General features: G+C 36.0%; 3 protein-coding genes across 4 annotated transcripts; all 3 read right to left on the reverse strand.

Annotated features, from left to right (window-relative positions):
• Positions 1-41: 41 nt before the first annotated feature.
• Positions 42-6132, reverse strand: LOC113499878 (sorting nexin-12). The gene is made up of 4 exons (XM_026880457.1): positions 5863-6132; positions 5620-5715; positions 4755-4857; positions 42-1601 (listed from the first exon to the last, which is right to left on the reverse strand). Exons 1-4 carry the CDS (start codon positions 6034-6036, stop codon positions 1474-1476), a joined length of 501 nt encoding a protein of 166 aa, XP_026736258.1. The 5' UTR covers positions 6037-6132; the 3' UTR covers positions 42-1473.
• Positions 6133-6555: 423 nt separating this feature from the next.
• On the reverse strand, positions 6556-11856 carry LOC113499873 (pre-mRNA-splicing factor Slu7). Its single transcript, XM_026880453.1, has 12 exons — positions 11556-11856; positions 11079-11233; positions 10779-10871; positions 10377-10566; positions 9985-10067; positions 9242-9387; positions 8733-8916; positions 8144-8289; positions 7698-7803; positions 7465-7567; positions 7061-7251; positions 6556-6777 (listed from the first exon to the last, which is right to left on the reverse strand). Exons 1-12 carry the CDS (start codon positions 11722-11724, stop codon positions 6604-6606), a joined length of 1740 nt encoding a protein of 579 aa, XP_026736254.1. The 5' UTR covers positions 11725-11856; the 3' UTR covers positions 6556-6603.
• Positions 11857-12586: 730 nt separating this feature from the next.
• LOC113499871 (kinesin-like protein cut7) lies at positions 12587-21422 on the reverse strand. 2 transcript variants are annotated; one of them, XM_026880451.1, is made up of 15 exons: positions 20912-21422; positions 20405-20659; positions 20027-20155; positions 19693-19803; positions 19319-19469; positions 18822-19017; positions 18288-18436; positions 17617-17743; positions 17212-17356; positions 16553-16648; positions 16331-16366; positions 16160-16244; positions 13458-15870; positions 13269-13353; positions 12736-12821 (listed from the first exon to the last, which is right to left on the reverse strand). In XM_026880451.1, the coding sequence occupies exons 1-14, from the start codon at positions 21263-21265 to the stop codon at positions 13296-13298; spliced, it is 4305 nt and encodes a 1434-aa protein (XP_026736252.1). In that variant the 5' UTR covers positions 21266-21422; the 3' UTR covers positions 12736-12821; positions 13269-13295. The 2 variants fall into 2 exon arrangements, with proteins under 2 accessions (XP_026736251.1, XP_026736252.1); XM_026880450.1 differs by lacking the exon at positions 13269-13353 and having other exon boundaries at positions 12587-12821.
• Positions 21423-21472: the final 50 nt, after the last annotated feature.

The following is a 21472-nucleotide window of genomic DNA, read 5'->3' on the forward strand; positions in this document are numbered from 1 at the left end:
CCAAAACTTAAACATGTCTGGGATAACAATTAAACAAGCAATGACATGATAGCAAATTTATTTATCCTAATACAATCGATAGACATAATACATTGTATTCCAAATTTATTCGGTGTACAACGAAAATACATGTAAATTATACTTCTGTGTAACTAAACAGTCGGTTATTATCTAGTGATGGACACACTTTATAGCTAGTGACGTAAAGCTAATGTTTTTTTTTAATTTTGTACACCAAAGGGTCTTAGTGTCATTCCTTATTTGAAAACATTTTTTTTATTATCTATAAATAATATTGCCAACATCCTGATCACCCCTGTAAATAAAGAAACACATTTTTTTAACTATAACTAATTTACAATCTATATTATTCAGATTATTTTTAACTTTCGCTCTTTAAACGCAGTAACGGTGAATCACAATTTTATACAAAACTGTTGGCCGTTAACACGCCTTTACATCTATACCCATAGAGTAACACACAATAAATACAATCAATTTCCTTAACGAAATTATAAAAAATGAATTAGACATTAAAATAATGAGATTTATAATGCATTACACGTCGAAATATACATGGCAAACCACAAAACAAAAGGATCAATTGGTGAGCTTGACCGATACACTAATAATTTCAACAATTCCAATAATATTGCTACATAATTTAAACAGAGTAACTGGTAAACGATAACTTATGTTTGTTCTACATTTTCATCTGTGAAACAATATCACCTCGACCTTCACTATTCCATTTTTAAAAAATGAAGAGCATTTCTTTTTTTATAAAATATAATCTGTGGAATGCTGTGCTTGTAATCTGTTGTCTCAAAAAGTTTCCGTTTGATTCATTTAATTTATTAAACACGGAATATTATTGCATATTGTGATTTGTAACAAAAACTAGAAGGCAAAGTCATTGATATATGGTTGTCACAACAGCAATAACATTCGCGGAGGAACTTTAAAACTACTCGCTTGCTGCAACTGGCCTAGCAACAATGTTCTATACTTGATATTGTCTTTTAGCTGTCTAATGACTATAGAGCACAGACCCGGCTCCGTCTGGCGTGTACCAGACACGCAGACCTTAATGATAACGTCCGTATGCCTATGTTATTATCTGACCACAACGAACTGTACTTTCACCAAGAAATTCTTCATAAGATTTAGGTTTAGCACAATAATTTGTAGCAATAGGTATCGAGTATTATTTCATACAAAATGAATTCGTGATGTTAAAGTCTCTGGTAACGAATATTCGTAATAATAGGATGCTATGAAGGTCACCGTGTCGATAATTATCACACACATGCAACACAACAACAAAAACTTTAGCATCACGTTTTACAAGTTTACTGATTTAAACAAAACACGAGTCACCCTCCTTCTGGGTTTCGATAGGCCAATGCACGGTCACACACAAGGAGGCTTGTTTTAAAGTCCGAAGCTCGCATCAGTGGTATATATTGTCTATTATGTGTTCCGTATTTTGCCGGGTACGTAGTTCTTGTCTATGGTCGGCTCCTGTAGGAACATGTGAAGGCACCGCTCGTTTTGCGCCAACGGATGGCCGGCTATCTTGTTGATGAATACTTCTAGACCTGTGGAAGACATATTACTCAATTAATTTATTGGTTTTGCGCCAAATTTTTATTTCTTAACGCTCGTGATCTGAAATGCTATGACAGTATTCTGTTTTCCTCACGCTTTTATATAAGTAAAAGTAAGTGAGCCTTCAATTGCCAGTATGAATCAACTTACATGGCTTCTAAACTAATTCAGATCGAACCGCTATTACATTGTATTATAAGTCAATCTCAAATGTAATTACATTATGATATACCGCATGCAAGAGAATAACAAACAGTACGTAATTCACAATCTACATGAAAATGTAACTGTATTGTGAGTAGAACTAGACAATAGTTGGGTAAAATATTAACAATAGCTGTTCACTAAGTCCATAAATATGTGTTGTAATTATTGTCGCTAAGGCAATTGTTCAATCGATGTCACAAAGATTTTGACATTTGAAACCGCGTTTAATAGTATTTACTAGGGTTTTCGAAGTTCTGGTTCGGTCCCAGTAATCTTCCCCAGGGTGGAGAGAGTAAAATACCTTTAATAACTACACTTAACGCGACACATGAACCTGAGATTTTGAAGCGAAGATTGAAGAAGCGGCGACTGATCGTCGCGATAAGTTATAATATTTATTCATTTTTTATTCAAAGCTTAATATCATTAAAACCTTTAGAAATAACCTACTAGGTATGTAGTGCGTCAAGAATTCAAGATACCTTGTTTTAAATTCTAAACACGTCACATTTACATCTACTATTGAAATATCATCTGAGTAAATGTCATCAACAATCTTTCTTACATTCCTCCGTTGAGATTAGCTAACACTTCTTACTGAAGATTGAATCCGTCAATAAAGCGGAAGCGAGGCCAATACGGTATAATAGCATTAACTAACTACCGGATGAAGGGTTCCGCTTATTTTGGGCTCCCAGTTAAATTTGTGATAGAAAAAGCACGATCATATTCTAATAACTTATGACGAACCGCTTACGCAGGCTCAGTTTTAGGAATTGTCATAGTATTTGGGTAAGTTGTCAGTACGGAAACCCGATAGGGGGCGAGTATTTGATAAAAGATTTAGACGTATTACGAGTTCGTGAATCAACGGGTGTTCCAAATTCATAGAGGGTACTTATACTAGAAGTGTGCTATTCCCCTACAGCTTTTGGTTTTTGCCACTAAGAATTATTTCATAGATTTTAATATTAATAAAATATATTTACAATAACTATAAAAATACATATCTATAATAGTACCACTATCAACGAGATATGCGAACTTTTATTTATTCTATTTCATTATTTCGATAGATATCAGAGAGCGATTTAAGCATATTTTTATCATAAACCTATCGTCAAATAATACGTTATGACTGAGATAAGTCTTTATCATGAATAATATGAATGCTAATATCTATCATCTGTCATTTAGAAACAAATATTGACCACGAAATGATACTCTATTCGACATTATAGAGAGCAATATCTGAAAGAAATTAGAAAAGTATAATCGTCCTATTCATACCGTATACAGAATATTATTAGTAGAATAGACCTCGGATCCACCTCTTCCTTCCTTCTTCTAATGTTCTTGCATTTGAGAACTGCAAGACCTTGTGAACTTGCAATTTGCAACTGAACAATATAATGTAATTAGTAATGTCAATTAGGTTAATGAATTAGTTGAATAGTTGCTTCCTTTGGTTTAGACGTTCGTCGTCAAAATGAAATATATTTTTTATTCGTCTTAAATCAACTCAGATTTCATATGAAGTATTCATACATAATGTAAACAAAAATAAAAACAAACACAACCTACTTCCTAAAAGTAACGACTGAACCAAAGGAGTGAAACATTAATTAACCTAATTGACATTACTAATTACATTATATTGTTCAGTTATAACGTTATTGTCACTGCTTGATATCTGTGACTCATGAACGCAATTAGACTTTATAATTAATTACTATTTTTACAAGTTTTATCAATTTCAATTTGTAATATTCGACTTGCTAATTAAATTATAGCAAGTTTATCATCCAAAAAGACAAAGAAGATCCTCATTAAAGATCATATCTTGCGACTCAAACCTAACCAATTTGTATTATAGACTTCTACACACAAAGAAAAAAAAATCTAATTAAGCCAAAAATAAATCCTGATGCAGACAAAAATTCGGTCTAATTAATGATGACTTGATGTTCATGTTTTTATTTAAAAAGAGTAATTTAGATCAATTACAGTCTTCATACATGAAGTAGGTACTAGTGGCATAAGACCTTTATAATAATTACTGATGTAAATATTGAGTAAAAAATCGTGACGTCGCGCGTTTATTTTAGATACAAAAATGTTGTTTATCTTTTCGTGTGTTATGTATTTTGAACTTTTTTTTGTTATTGGCACTCAATCAAAAGGTGCACATGACGTGTAAAACATACCTAGGTATATATACCAACCACAACAGAACAACAGAGCTTATTATCATTAACTTAATGTTAAAGGACACCTGAAATTTTTGTTTTTAAACTCAAATAAATCGTATTTTTTTTACTACTTCTAAATATTATTATAGGTAATTTTACTTCATACATACTTTAACATCTTCAACAGCATATTTCATCAAAAGAACATATTGGTGAGAACATTTATAATTTGAATGAAGTTAAATAGGTCCTATTTAATCTTCAGATAAACTGTTGTTTGTTACTCTTTGCAGTGTTCGCATTAATAAACTGGTTTGGAGTATGTTTGCTCACGTAATTATGTTAATCATAATAATCATGTATGTCAGTACAACATCCATTGGATATAGTAACATTCAATACTGTTGTCTGACCTTCAATAACTATATTTTTTTATGATTTTATATTGTGGCTGCATGTCACTTTTTTTTATTTTCATTTGTGTTAATACTTCTTCTTGGCCATTTAGAATGAGAAATTTGACAGCAGAGTGACATTTACCTCAATAGGGTTCCCCAATATAAATGTTTATTTACTATTTCCTTAACAGAGTAATCACATATCCAGATAATAATATTCACATGATCATATCGATATTATCTAGTTAAGCTTTTAAACTATGACAACATGCTAATCATGACAATGATAGAAATATGCTAATATCGCTAAGTGGTTTGTGTATCTAGAAATTGATGGAGTACATACCTTTTCTACGATCTTCAATAAATTCTTCTTCAAAAATACCATCATCTCCGCGGAATGGTAGCTGTCTTTTCAGAGCTTTGCCTGGTAGGGGAGGGACTACAATCTGAAAATTAAAGTGAGTTTATTACAAAGTTTTCTTACTTTAGATACTTTTAAGTTATTGAAAAGAGATGGAAATATTGTCCAACACATTCAATAAATACTGTATCCAATTAGTAGTTCGGAAGGCGATTAGTACAATAATATTGCTGCTTGACTCTTTTTTAATAATCAGAATTATAAAGTTTGTGATAACATGTGGATTTAACCCTACTCATATTAGATAAATATTTCAATTAAACCAATCTGAGATTAAATAAATTAAAGTGTTGAATAACGTTTAAACTAAAAAAAATAACCAAATGAGTCAATCACAAAATGAGGATGGAAAATATGTTAGTTTGCTAATAGGTAAATTATTTCTAGTTTGACAATTCTATTCTTTTCTAGTTTCCATTTCTACGAAATCTATTGACTGTGTTATACATTGATCCACGTTACATCCTTAATATGACATTCTGTTCCAATCACACTGGTAGTCATGACCGGCAAGCAACTATATCAATTTACAAGCCAATGTTAACAGTTCAGTGCCCTTAACTTAAGAACATATTATATCTACTCATATTTTGTAAACAAAACCAGTGTGTTTAAAAAACTAAATAGAGCAAAAAAACTATAAACAGATCGACAATGTCGAATTTTGTTATCAAATTAATTCCGATACTGCTCATTTATGAATCACACGTAACAATAAACATTTTTGTTCTCTGATAACAGACGAATAACACGCACCCATATCAGGCACCAAAAACATTGAGCTTACCTTACTGTCTCTTTCCAATTCGTTTCTTAACCATTCGAAATCGCTGTACCGCCGTCTGACGCTAGATTCTTTTACTTTAAACACTGGCAGGTTCGTCTGAAAGCAAAAAACTTGGTATGCTAGAATAAACTCCAGTATCGGCGCAACGTTGCGTCCGTCCGTGATACGCCCACAAAATCACATTGACGCGTCGGTAGCAGCCGTTAATCTAATTATATGACCATAATACTGGCGGCAGCTTACCCTCATGCGAACTTCGTAATCCGTGTAACGTTTCTTCCCAACTCCCATAGTCGTGACTGGGTTCACGACGTCGATTTCTAGGAAGTTCGCCGGTGCCGCGTAGGCATCGTCCAGCGTCTGCTTCTTTACATTCAGTCGCCTCGTCGCGTCGGCTGTCGTATCTTCAGCCATCATAACTCTTTATTTATTGTAACAATCACAAAAACTATGAATAGGACGGCCCACTAATCAAAAAGGAAATGAAAAATGACAAGAGTGATACATCGTTTGACAGTTAAACAAATATGGCGGTATGTCAGAATTGAAAATTCTACCATTTTAAATAGAGCGTTTTCAGTTTTAGAAGATTATTTGAAATAGAAATATTGCGAGTAAAAACAAGGTGTGTCATTAATTTGATTCTATTTTAATAAGTGATAAAAAAATATCATTATCACTATTGTGGCCAAGGATTGTGAAAAAATCGGTTCGCAATTTAAAAAATGGCAATACTGATAGAATTTTAAATTGGCCGTGGAAATGACTATTCAGCCACATCTATGACCTCATCGCACTGAAGATTTATCCAAGTGATTCACTCAGTGAAGGTTAACAACAAAGGTTTTTATGTCAACGTTTCAAGACAACGCTAACCATCGATACAGCTGTTCAATAATAATGTTAAATGTTTGATGAGTTGAATAATTTACAAAGTCTTCAAAATATTATTTATTTTACTTATTTACATAAATATATGATTTTTTAGAGGAATTGGCTCATAGGGTCTTCCTCGCGACGTTTCTTCATCTTGTAAGCCTCCAGTTCATCTTCTGTGGGTGCCTTCACCTCGAACATGCTGTTATAAGGCCGTTTCCTCTCGTCCACCGACAGTAGGTACTCAGCGCGCTTCTGTGATCTCTCTTCCATTTCCAAGGCCTATAACATAATGATAATTTGAGTTTGTTTAACTCACTAATGCTACCAGTCAATAACCTAGTTTTTTGGAATAATTGAGGCGCAAAACATCGATCCAATATTGCGTATCTTATAAAAACAATAGCAATTGGCACTGAAAATTGCACTTATTTTTAATGTATTCTTTCTTCTGATGAATACGAGAGCCCGATCTTAGTCTCTCTAATTATGATATTTCTAATTTCAGTTTGACTTTTTAAATAAACTTGAGTAATATGACAGATGTTAAGTGCCTAAAAATTACCTTCTTAAGTTTATCCTCTTCCTTCTTCCCCTTCTTAAGTTCCTTCTTCTTTTTCTTTTTGGCCTTCTTCTTGTTTTTCTTCTTTTTGCTAGTCTTCTCCGTCTTAGATCGTATTTCTGGTTCCGAGTCTGATGAGCTACTTGAAGAACTGGATTCTGACGATGATGATGATTTGTCCGATTTTTCTTTATCTGTTGAGAAAGTCGTTTTTGTAAAGTCTTGGGTAAAGGACTATGCAGTACTTTTATGATGTCGACTTTGCACAAAAAATATGCCTATTAAATTAGTTGATTTTTAATGACTTCCATATGGAACAAACTAGACTTTCTTTGTTAAGTTTTACATAGAAAATGATTGTTATGTTCCTTTATAATTTTTCTAAAAACAATTTTATTGTATATTACCTTTTTCTTTCTCTTTCTCAGTGTGTTCTTGTGTTATAGTCGGCTTCTCTTCATGTACTTCTAACACCACAGATTTGCCAGCTTCGCCAACACAGTAAGACATCTGATAACAATTTAATAAAAAAATTAGAGGTTTTTATCAAAAAACAATTTAGTTTATATCCTACCTACAGAAGTATATTTCTTAATACATGAATAATGGTGATATTTTTTTAATTTCATTTTGAACCTACCTTAATGAATGAATGGCAACACTTATATCCCCACTGTCCATCATGCCAGTATGATCCCCACACAGAAGTATGGTTGTTGATCATCACATCCTCTTCATATTTACTCCTGAAAAAATAAATTAGAATAAATGTTTTGTTTTTCTGTCAGACAAGGCTTTGCTAAGATTGATAAGGAAGCAAGCCATCACAAAGAAAACGGCGGCTTTTACCGTTCATCGCTAACCTGAAGTAAGTATCCTACACATAATTTCAAGTTATCTTTTAAAGGAAACTAACTGCCTTTAATATTTCCTTTTAAATAGGAAATATAGTGAAGGAAGACTCGTCATACTTTATTACTGCTGAAAAGACTCCATGTTTGACAACAAACTACTGATACAATATCTAAGAAAACTATAACGACAAAAATAGTAAATTATTTGAATAGATCAAACCACGCCACTCACTTAGCAAGTTGTTTCTCGGGTCCCTGCACGAGGGTCCCGTCCCTGTTGTACCGCGTGAACACTTCAGTTTGCGCCAGCAGCAGCTCCTTGGGCGGGACGGCGAGGTGCTCCTCGCCACCATACTTCTCTAGGATTGATTGTTTCACCTGGAATGGAGTTTGAGTGGTAAGTATAATTTAAACGAGATGAGTATACTGTTGCTTATACACTTAGATGACGGTTTCTGAAAATTTATGTCCATGCCGTATTGAAAACTAGGCCATGAGACCATTCTTAATAGACATATATTATTATAGTGTAGTGCGTGAATGATGGAGTAACAGTATACTTATTGTAATGAAATTGTGACATTTAACAACATTTTCTAGAAAACGTTTTAGCTTATTCTTTGTCCATTGGCAATTTTTTTACCAGTTTTGGAGGAAAATTATATTATCTGTAGGCTATTGGAATCTTTAATGTGCGTGTGACACATTAACAATTCTAATAACAAGGTCTCTTTGCAGTTAGCTGGTTTTGCACATGTTTTCTTTGCTAAAAATGCATGCAGTAAAGCTGAGTGCAGGCAGGCATGTTTGGTTTGGCCGACCTGCGTCTTGAAGTGGTCCTTCTTGTGATGGTACTGGCGCTGCAGCAGCTGCAGCTTGGTGGGCTCGGCCAGCAGATGCACGTCGAGGCCGCGCGCCTGCGCCTCCCACGCGAACACCTGCGCCGCCGCGTGGCCGCGCGTGTCGCCGCTGAAGCGCACGAAGTTCTCGCCCTGGTAGTCCGACCTGCACACACACAACATGCTTTTAGATAGTACTTATTCTCATGTGCCTTACATCTGTACTATGGATAATCCCACAAACGCCACAGGTAATGGTTTGTAGCTTTCTATTTTAACAAAATTTAGTTACCTTTGACTTGATAACCCATAGAGAAGGTTTATTGAGCATACATCGAATTTTCTGACTTTTGCTTTCTCAATACTAAGCTAACACATGAATACTCTTAGTAGAAGTATGCTCTTCATATATTCTAATAAAAAAAAAACATAGTTGAAAACTTAAAAATAGCAATTTCTTTGCTATCAATTACAAAGAGAATATAACTTACTCTGACGCAACGGGATTAGGGTTATCTCTCATCGACCGCGTCTTGGGGTCATAGTATGCGGAATTCGGGTCCAAATTGCGTAGGTACTTCGCTGTGTCCTCTCTGATACGCAAGTTTCGCACTGTGATACGTTGTTTGGAATCCACCTGTAATCAACAATTACAATTTAAATTTGGAGAATATTTTCAAGTTTTTAATCTATTGCCTTATGACAGGCTAGGGTAAAGGCTAAAACATATTTTAAGCCGTTTAATGACTTGCACATGTGACACCGTGATTTTTTAGTCGTCTTACAAAAGCAGCCCAGTTCATGTATCCAATGACTAGAACACGTTCATGATAAAAAAAATAGGTATTTATGAGATTTGAATAAATTTAAAATGCAATTTTTATTCATTATTATGATGCAATTCGTAGTTTATTAGAAACAGCTCTGTGGCGAGCGCGGTCCGAGCCTTGTGACAATGGTGAGGGGCGCGGGCGGCGGCGTTTTTATCATTTTTAAGAGTATATTTCAGATTTCTCTTGTTTAATTTTTCTTCGTACTTATTATCTTAGTTGATGATAAAAAAATAATAATCGCACCTAGGGGTATTTTACGTCGGATACATGAACTGTGCTACTTTTGTAAGACGACTAAAAATCACCGTGTATGTTAAAGCTCGCAAGTATAGCTCTACAGAACCATCAGGAATAGTTTATGAACTGCCCACATTATAAAATCCGCATATTTATGAGCTCACCTTGGTACCCGGCATGTCTACTTCATCTACATACTTGTCTTCATCTTCCTCTGCATTGTCATCATCCTCTGTGGCTGTGGGGTCTGAAATCGTGAATTAAGTATTAACTTAGTATGAAGTTTACTGACACTGATTATAGCAATGGCCTTTTTGTGATACAGCCACAAGACCCGGACTGCTATATCACATATTATCTAGTCCATCCCAACTACTTCATCCAGAGTACACATTATTTATTAAATAAGTTATTTTGTACTATAATAGTCACTATCGTCAGAATGATTTCATTATTACATGAGGTAATTCGTCCGAAACTAGTCGGCGGTAAGGAAATCGTAAACAAGAAGGCAATCTTGATAATACACGTTATATAGTTTGTTATCAAAGCTCACCTTGTTCTAACTTCTTAGCTCTGAGTTCCCTCTTAGCATCTTCAACTTTCTGGTACTCTTCTATGATAGCCTTATGCTGCAGAGGGTCATACCCATTCCATCTGTCTCTCTTGCCATCATAACTGAGGTTCAGATTAGGTTGTGCAAACTCATCTGCGGCAATACCTGCATTGGTGAATTTGGCACCAATCTGTAATTGGAAAATGGTTGTGTTATGTGTTAAGGACACCATGATTGTTTCCTTTTTAAGTTCTTAGATGGAGTAACTATATTTGTCCTACAAAGTACCTTCATGGAATATATTCCTGGATAAAAATACTAACAAACATGCATAGTCTATTTGGCAAATTAATGGCTCCTGAATAATGTAAGAAACTAAACATGAAATAATTTCAAACTTACCTTTCTAGGTCTGTCTAAGCAATCTTTTTTCTTGTGTGTCATAGCTCCACAATTTTCACAAGCTCCCTTTCTGAATTTAGTGGCTACTTTTGTCTGAAAAATCAAATTGTTGTCATCAGTTTAAACAATTGTTGTTTTACTCAACACACAGATTAGTATTGAATATAGTATTGAATAACAATTTCATTTATAACTTTTTTTCTAGTAAGATAACAAACCCTAAGAAAAAAAAAACAACAGTCTTCAGCCTCCATACATGAAAAATTCAAATAAGAATGTACATTGTACTGAAATACTTACAGTATCAACACCTTTATGGTAAAAGGTGTCTAGTCTGGTGAACTGAGCCTCTCTGTCTTCTTGCGGTCGCTGATGCTTGAGGGTGGGTCCAGCAGTGCCATAGTACCAGGGGGCAGAAGATATGTACTGAGGAATGTGTGGATTTATGTCCTTGCCTAAAAATAAGATTCAAATTAAGCAAATTTGAAGTCAGAGAGAGACATAATTAGCTATTTTATACTATGATTGTTGTTTTAAGAGTAATTAAAGTAGTGCAGCACTATTACTTCTTGTATACAGACAGTGTTATTAAGATTCAGATAATTAATAAGATACAAAAAGATAATTTTTTGTCTGTAAAGAAAACCTATAAACGAGGAATAGGAGTACGTTACAGTACGATATTATTGTTATTACAGCATCGTATTCTATTTCATAGATCATACATTTTAGGTTATGTTTATATTTTCAACTTTTTTATAAGTTCTGTCTCCGTACCTGTCTCATCGACGGCAGCTGGTGCAGTACCAGCCTTACGAGCCTCCTCCAACTCCTTGGCTTTCCTCCAATCTTCCCTGGACTTCTTTTTTGGCTCATCTTCTTCCTCACCAACGTCGTCTTTGTTGCGCAATATCTGCGAGACCGCAGTCCGCGCACCCGACGCCATCGTGTTTAGTTTTTAGATTTTCATGTGTTTACCAAGTTTAAAGGGTAGTATTTAATGAATAAAGGGTTTTCTTACAGTAGAAACGTATTCGTGTTGTTTTTATTTTGCAAATGGCGTCTCTCGTTTTGACGCTTGACACTGACAGTTTCTTGACGTCATTGTAGTTTCCGAACGTCTACGTTCCGAACAGACGAATAAATTTCACTTGTAGGAAGAAACTGTTTTATAAACATCATTTGTTGTATTTACGTTCTTAGCCTGAATTAATACGTTTGATGATTTTAAAACCTTCGGGTGTATTTATCCATTCAACCGAGTAAGCTGATCTGGATGCGGTATTTCGTATTTGGAAGCTGACTTTTTAACTGTACTTTTTGAATGTTTAATGAAATTACATTTACAAGATACTGAATATTGTTTTCATGCTATTGTTCGCATAGAATCAAACAAATATTATAAATTCAGAAGTATGCGAGTGTGTTCGTTTGGGTGCACAGAACATATATGCCCCTAGAGGGTTGGTTTGTTTGGGTGTATTATGTTTGTTACCTTTTCACATTCAAACGGCAAGACGGATTTCAATTACATTGGCCTGGATGTAGCAGACACCTTGAATTAACATAAAAGCTATTCCACTACTTCCGACTGCGTTTTAAGGAGGATTAAGTTATAACCAACATTCATGCGGGAGATGCAGCGAGCAACAGCTAGTAACAAAGAAGGATGCGACTTTTATTATTTAGAAATCTTGAGAGTCAAATAGATGCAGGTTCAGTACTGAGACGAATTTGATGCGTAACTAAAATCCGTGCTGGAGTTTCGATTGTCATATCGAAAGGTAAAGACGAAAAAAGGAACAAAATTAAATCAACATAGAACTATATTTTATTCATACATTAGTCATTTAATACAATACATAATAATTCAATTAGGGTTAAAAGTCGATAACATTATCCTACAATTTGCGGCGAGCCCGCGGCCGGTGGTAGGACGGGCGGGGAACGTAGATGCGTTCGTTACTGTCACCAGTCTGGGTCAAGGACTCTTCTAGAGGCTCGGCGCGAGGTGTAAACAGCTTCCGACGGCTGCGGGTCACACTGAGGAAGGTTAAAAACATTTTATAGCCGCTTATTCTTTTAAGGTTTTAGAAAACTCGCGCATACCAACCCATAGTCTGCCGCGAGCTAACGTGCGTAACTTAGGTAAATAAGAAATACACAGCGCCGAGATCGCTCGCAGTCGGCGATTGATTATAGGTTTGGTATGAACGCGGCCTGAAATTAGTTGATTTCAACTATGGATTATGATATTGCCTTGTAAGTCGAAGATACGGTCTTCGACTTTTAACTTACATCCGTTCAACTGCACTGTAGTCAAATGAGAATGTTACGACAAATTATGAGCAATAGCAAAATTGTGCATTAATATTTTTTTATTCTATGACTTTTTACATTTGATTACAGTGTAGTTGGCTCCACACCTCCCCAAAAAATAATAACGCAAAGCGACAACACACCTCCCACCGGAAAAATGAAATATCTTACTTGGTGTCATTTAATTCTAATAATTTACTAAGTTTCAAAAGCGTGTTGTCTAGCCCGTAGCGACCGCTTCGAATTTCTTTGTTGCCTAAAGAAAGTATAGAAAGAAGAATAAGAATTTAAGAAAGAAATAGAAAAGAAAACGAAATTGCCCAAAGACGAAAGAATGAAGAGAAGAGATGTGTAACCAACCTTTTTGAAGGACAACTTTGTATTCCCATCAGCGGCGGCAAATTTTCTTCTAGCCCTTTAACTGGTGATGGAATATCTTTTATTACTTTTGTAGGAGCCGGCCTGTCCAGTGTGACGTCAGAAAACTCGCTTTGCAAGTTCACAATGTCCTTCAATTTCTCATCGCTTTCATCTTCTTGGTTCTTCTTTTTACGCAGTCGTAGCGTTCGCTTGCGGCCTTTGCTTTCACACTTAGCGTGACTTTCAGCTAAGATTTCCTCATCATTCGATGTTGTTTTACTTTCATCTACTTTCGAGGTTTTCTTCCGTAAATTGTATTTAATTTCTTCCTTTTCGTTTTTCTCGGTGGACGTGTTATTAGTAGTGTTATTGTCTTGAACAAGTAATTCGAATTCCGTAGCCCTTGGTGCTGTTAAGTCCTTGTAGATATTTTCAAAGTCTTCAATGGTATTATTTTCGCTTCCATTTTCTTGTCCTTTGTTCATTGTCTGGTTTGTTTCGTCTAAAGATGATGCTGCTTCTAACTTGGTACCTACTGCTACTTGTTTATTTTCATCATCTTCTTCCATTGATGAAACAGGTTCTAATTTAATTTCTTGTTTGATTTGTGAGACTGGTTTTATAATTTCTTTGACAAATAATATTGGTTCTGGTTCGGGTTTCTTAACTGATCGTTCCAAAACAAGCTTTTCAATGGACTGTCGAGCGATTTCAACATTATCTGCCTTTTCCTTAGTTTTCGCTGTCAATGGTGAGTCAAACCCATCAAAGATATCGACAGAGTTGTGTTTCTTATTCATTCTCGCTTTATACGCAGATGTTATTATCTCAGGTTTTGTGAAACTTTCGCCTAGGAGCTTTTTGATAGTGTTTGGTTCGAAATCGTCTGATATTACACTTTCTTTTACGATGGATGGTGATCTTTCATCATCATTATTCATAAGTTCATTGACTCTCTTATTAGGTTTTTCGACATTTAAGTCTATATTATCGAAGAATGTGCGTTTTTCTTTTTCAACAGCGACTTTTTCAACGACTTCATCAACATCTCTTTTGGGTGCGTCGTCGACCGATAGATTATCAAAGTATGTTCTTTTTTTCGGCAATGTTTTTATATCACCAAACGTAGATTGGTTGGTCTCATCCGGGCAATCTTTTGCTGCCTCCTCAAGCTGTTCAAATTGTCTTAAGGATGCATCACTGCCATGGTTAGATTTAAAAGATCTGATGATTTTGTTAACAATGGCCTCGGGAACTTTCTTAGCACCTTTCAAGTCTGAATTGGACTTTTCTCTTGCAATACGGGGTATAATCTCAGGAAGTTTCTCGGGCACAGCCCATTGCGGTTCTGAGTCGTCTTTGGTTACTTTGACCTCAGTATTTTTGTCCTTTATTTCGCTTTCAATGTCTAGATCTTTTGACGATATTTTTATGTCAATTGCGGATTTCTCTCTAACTACATTAGGAGTTACGTTTTCGATGTCTTTCTTTTGAATGTCGGATTTTTCTCTTACTATTTTTCTTGCATGGAATTCAGGAATTTCTTGCAATTTCATGTCAATTTTAGATTTTTCCCTAACGAGTTTGCTCTCGAGTTTATTACTTTGTTTCAATTCGGATTTTTGTTTCATTATATCAGAAGAGTTCAGAACTCTTTCTGGTACTTCTAAAGTCGATTTTTCGTTGTATATTTGATTAACTACTAATTCAGTTTGGTTTTCTGTCGTAATATCAAGTTTAGATTTCTCTCTAGCAATCGGATCCTTGAAAACAACATTTCCAACTTCATTTTGCTCAAACTCGCTACCATTTTTAGATACATCAGTTAGCGAATCTTTAACGAAGTAGGTACCCCTAGCAGTTTCCTTAAGACTGTTGGAATCATTGCTTATTTTACTCTCACTAACAAAATATGTGCCTCTTAAATCCATTTTAATACTTTTCGAGTCATTTTTAAACTGTACATCGTTGTTAGCACTGTCATTAGCGTCGTCAGTACTCATATCTTTAATGGAATCGCTTTTCAAACTATCTTCATATTTACTCTCAGTCACTTCGCTATTGTAAGTTATGCTGGCATTTTTTACATCATCTACCTTGCTTTCATCAACAGTCTTACTAACATCGTCTTCATCATCACCGGTCGAATTTTTGGAATAATTTTTGAGTGTATCATGTGATTTCTCAAGGTCTGAATCACATTCTTCATCTATATTATCGATAGTATGTATGCTAGTGGTGTCGTTCTGTTTTTCTTTATGCGCGGCTAGTATGGACCTGTTCTGGTCTTTCTTGAAAACTGGTTCGAGACTCTCGTTGAATGGATCGCTTGGCTCCTCGTCAGATTCTTGTTCACTGTCTGAGAGCGACATTACGTCTTCGCGCGGCGGTGTTGTGTCTTTGAAGGCTTTTTCTGTGGACAAAGTTTAAGCAAGAATTCAAATATGTTCTTTTAGTAGAAAAATATAGCTTACAGCTTAAAAGATTACATTTTTTGTGGTTATGTACTTAAAAACAGGTAAAAACGCTTGGTGTTGATGGTGATTATCAAATATAAATACAGTACTGCTACTATAACTTAAGTATAAGTAGTTTATTGTATAACCTGTGTAAATATAAAACATTACATAAAAATGTTTACTTTTTTTAAGTACTTAACCAAATGAAGTATTGGTTTTAAAGCCTTTGTTTTAATCCATTACCATCCCTTTCTTCAATACAAGTGCGAAGATGTTGCACTTCCTTTTCAGCACGCGCCCTTGCTAAGCTTTCAGCGGTCAGCTTTTCCTAGAACATAATAATTTATAAGTAAGATATGTGCTAAAAAATATTGTTATTGTGTCAATGTTATTTGTATCAACCTCAAACCGTACCTCTAAAACTGCTATTTCCGTCATAAGTTGAGCGACCTGTAAATTTAATGGTACGTCTTATAAATATGATTATTACGTGAATATTAAACTAGCAGTAAGAGCAAACCAATACAGTTTATGACGATAGTTAACTGCGATACTAAAACACAGTAAAACCTTCACAGTACCATAACTTATTATGATAATATGTTTTGCTTTTGTTTAGTTATAAATCATGTCTACCTTAGCCTGCAGAAATCGTGATGGCGTGCCAGTCGCTGGCGGCGCGGTGGGAACCTTCGCCAGTCTACTCTCATACTCCTCTACCATGTCTTCCATCTGTAGACAAAATTAATATCAAGTGTAATGTTATTAATTCAAGTGCGTATATACATAGCGTACTTTAAAGGCTATTTTAAGCTATTTTCCGATTATACTATTAGACATTAGATTACAATAATCGGAAAATAGCTTATATACGCCAGTTATCTACGTAGTTACGTATAACTATTTCCGACACCGCTGCCGCGTCAGCTCATTATTAAAGGTGGAATCCGAAACTAGTCGGGCGACCCCGACAAATACGCGTGACTTAATTGATTTCAAGTAATTATGAATTCGCATGAGTTAAATAAATATACAAGGCAAAAGAAGCGTCGGTCGTCTGGGAGCAAGATGGGTCGATGACATAATAAAGGTCTCGGGTGGAGTCTGGATGAGGCTAGCACAGGACCGTAGAAATTAGCACGAGAAAGGGGAGGCCTATGCCCAGCAGTGGGAAGATACAGGCTGTGGATGATGATGATGATGATGATGAAATAAATATAAAGATCTATTTACACTTAGATAGTGACTCGATACCTGGAAAGCACTGTAAAACTAATCCATGTTTGACACCATACCTCACATCGCAAGGCCTCTAGCTGCGCCTCGTAGTACTGTTTAGTGAGGTCCTTGGCCTCTTCCACCAGCTCGCGCATGGTGTTCGCCGACTCCTGTTGCCTCTCCTCCATAGACGCTAACAGCTCTTTGTTGCGGGCTTGCGCTCTGAAAATCAGAATAAATGTTAATATGTGAATTACTTTTCATTTATCTAGATTTTCCGTCTGAAACTTAAAGCTAAAATTTCTTAACACTGATGACCGTGAAATACTTATAAAATATTTACATTTATGAATGTTGGGGATCATTCACATAACTAGTCGTACCATAGTAAATACTTATTTATTTATAATAATTATAACTTCTTCCTTAATCAAATAAATAAGACTAGATGGTATTGTGTGAAAAATAGTTAGTGTACATACTGCACGAGTTCGAAGTGCAGTCGCTCGTTATCAGAGCGCAGCTTCATAACCTCAGAGGAGCTGCAACTTATTGTGGTTTCCTGAGCACTGCTTTCTAACGTTGACGCGTACATCGTGTTGTTTATTTCTGAAATATAAAGATACATTTCAACCAATATTGGGAGCAAAAGTCGTAGTATAAAAACTATAAATAAAAATGACTGTTATTCATCATTCAATAAGTCCGTTTTTTAAATACAGGGGTGCTAACTAACAAGACTAAATGGGGAGCAGTAAAAAATAACGGGTGTCCGATAATTGATGCTCAAGAAATTTACTAATAGCGCCATAAATGTTATTAATAGCCCTCCTCCAAATTCTTATTTTTGTTATGCCTGACAGGGCCCACAATGCTCTAAAACTAATGTATCTTGTGTACTTACCACCTAAGTTCACATTGTGGAATGCAATAAAGGTATTGAGTATTGAGTAAATACACTGAGCTTGAGTATGGATAAGGTCAAAGGGTGAGTAATAAGCATAGTCTTAACATGACTTTCGACACATGTAAATGAAGTTTTGCCGCATAATCTGCTGGGTTATTTTTTGTTAGCATCAAAGCCAAAACACTATCGAAATACGATGGTAATACGTATTATTATTGTAATTTATAAGTGAGTAGTAGTCCTTACGTATGTCCTGCGCGACGGCGGCCAGCGTGAGCACATGCTTGGTCTCGTGCGCGTACTGCGGCGCGGGGTTGAGCGTCACCACCATGCTCACCGCCTCGCCGCGGGCGCCCGACAAGCCCGTGCCCAGCAGGCGGGTCAGCTTCGACTCGCTGACCATATATGAGTAACATGTAGTGAATATGAAGTTGGGTGATAGCTATACTATTGAGATGTTTAATGAAATTTAATTGTGTAAAGGGTACATTTGTTTTAGTTTGTAATGATCAAAGTATTTATGTTAACAAGGATTGACCTTCATATAAAAATGTTGTTTTAGAATCAAAAATACCAAAAATGTTTCTCTATTATAGCATGCATAAAAAATTTTCTCTTAGAAAATAGACATTTGAATCTGTTGCGTAGTTTTACAAATTTTAATTTAGGGACTATTGTTGGAAGTGACTTTGTTATAATATATAGTGGTTTTGTTCGATCATTGATCGGCCACCTAAGAACAGCAGGGCAATAATGAAGATAGAACACGTGTGTCCATACCGGTAAGGCACGAGCGCGTCCTGCCCCGCGCGCTGCTTGCGGCGCAGCATGTGCAGGCAGCGCTCCAGCACGTGCAGCGACGAGTTGATGGCGCGCGACTCCAGCATGCGCGCGCCCGTGTTGCGCGTGGCGCGCGCGCGCTCGCAGCCCGCCAGGTCGCACAGACGCACGCACGACGACCGCACCCCGCCAGACCCTAAGGGCAGCGGCGATTAGAAAGATGCGGGCCAAAACAATGTCGAATTGATGTGTAAATAACCCACTAGCATAGTTTGTTTTATTACTAATCTCCCCTATTTCTGATTTACGATAGTGAGCACTTCAAAACTCCTTTCCACATACTGTACTTTTAAAGATACTAGCAAGAAGGATTACTAAACAATATAAAAAAAAATCAAGACCCCAAAACAATGGAACAATTACAAAACATGATATTTAAAACACAATTGCATCAATTTCTTAACATTAATTTTAAACCTTTAAAAAAAAATACAAACCTGTTTCAGTGAGCATAGTTATTGTAAAGATACAATGCGAGCGCGAAGATTGCGCGTGCACTCCTGTCGCTGCCACCACTAGGTTGTGCCTCCCTGCCACCATTACATCGTAGGCCTCTTCACCAGAACGGACAAAGGCTTGAGTCGCGCCCTAGACAAATAATAACTTATTGAACTTCAACATAAATAATTTATTTACCTAAAAGCTGTGCTTTGTTTACCAATGTGAATCACAAACAATTTTTCCAAGTTTGGAAGCTTTTTAACCTTCGCATGTGTATGCTGATTTGGACTACAACTAAAATAACTTATAGAATTATCGAGCAGATGATCTTTTAATCAATCTATCATACATCTAACTAGTAACTACTCACTTTGACATAAACATTGCCAGTATTGTCTTCTCGAATGCGAAGTTTAGACCTCTTCTCGGGCGGCGCGAGCAAGTCGTAAATAGCTTCATTGTAGATCTCCACAAATGATACCTGGAACAATATAATATGGTAACCAAAAAACTCTTTAATATACAGGCAATATACTTTAACACATCAATAGTTATTAATCAAATTAAATTGTTAGTTGAATGATTACATTTCTATTTATTATTATAATAAGCTTTTGTCCTACAGCTGGGCATTTTTTTTCCTATATTTCCCCTGCAAGAGTTTCCCAAATGAAACAAAATTTCAATGCAATACTGTCACTTACCCACACATAGTGTCGAATCCTGTTGGACAAATCAATGGAACTGACAGTCAGGTCACTGTTCAGCTGAGCACTCATCCTCCGGTACTTCTCACGTAGTGGCGCCGACACATGACGAAGACGCTTCACCCACTACAAGAACAGTCCATTAGAAATCTGCATGATACAGAATTTGAAATGTATTTCTACTTAGACACAAGTAATTGTTTGTGTATTACTTTTAATTCACAAAAAAGAAATATTTGCAATTCCTATATTAAAATAATTAGATTAAATATCTACACCTAACTTCAGACACCTCAAAAGTTAAATTTTAAGCATACAATATAGTATCTTTCACTTATTACTTGGCTTTATATATTTAAAATGAGGTACACGAACCTGCAGCTCATAATCCTGTTGCACATGATTAAGCTTCTCCGCACCATTCTCAGCCGGTCTGAAGGCAGGTTGCTGGGCAGCATCCACCAGTCTAAACACATACTCCAAGGACCTCGGCACCAGCCCAGGGGCTCCAACTGTGCCCATCAAAGTGTATGTCTTGCCTGAACCTGATGCACCATATGTGAGGAGTGTGAAGTTCTGCCCATCTGGTAGCTTTTTCAAGTTATCTTTGACCACTGACTCAAAAATTTCCTGCAATAAAATAGTGTTATATAGGTACATTGTTATATCTGTTTCTTAACATAAAATAAGCTCTCAATTTCAAAAGCGGTTTGTTGATTTTTGAGTCTTGGTACAAACTTGGATACACATTTGTCTCACAAAGTCATTTCAAATCTAACACATGCGTTGTTACATATATATAGTAGGTACAGAAATGACTAGTTACAATACAAAGGGATCAATCAGCTGATCATCGTCTATTTGTTTTTAATCAAAACTTACTTTCTGATCACATTCAGCGCCGAAGATCTTGGAGAAAGTGTACATTTTGGAGACATTGTGCTGGGTCCGCCGTCCGTGGCCTGCTGTGGCTGTGTCTAACGATGTAACTAGACACTTGTCTGACCGAACCTCATACAAAGTGTTCGGGACTCTGCAAGGCTTCAACCTTAAATACACCTGCACTAACTCTGGCTCCTCAATCTCAGAGTCTTCCTCAAATAATTCCAATAAATTTGTTCCTTTTTGAGGCCTCGGGCGCATAAACGGATTCTGTATCAACGGAGGTCGAGGCTCGATGAATGAAGGTATATCCCGCCTGGAGACTTCATTGTCGGAGTACCGTTGTTCCAACATGATTTATAACTTAGCACTACTTCACCGACATAAATTATTTTCTTTAAATATTTTATCACAACGATCAAAACAAACGGCAACGGTTCAACTTTTGAAAATATCTTGACGTTTGGTTTGATTTTAATTTAAAAAAAATCCTTAGGTTGGTACTTGCCACTCTACTAATCCTTCTTACCATATCAAAAAAAGTAACATTTTTAGAGGTCA

Source organism: Trichoplusia ni, chromosome 13, assembly GCF_003590095.1.
Source record: "Trichoplusia ni isolate ovarian cell line Hi5 chromosome 13, tn1, whole genome shotgun sequence".
In the NCBI taxonomy this organism is placed as follows: Eukaryota; Metazoa; Arthropoda; class Insecta; order Lepidoptera; family Noctuidae; genus Trichoplusia; species Trichoplusia ni.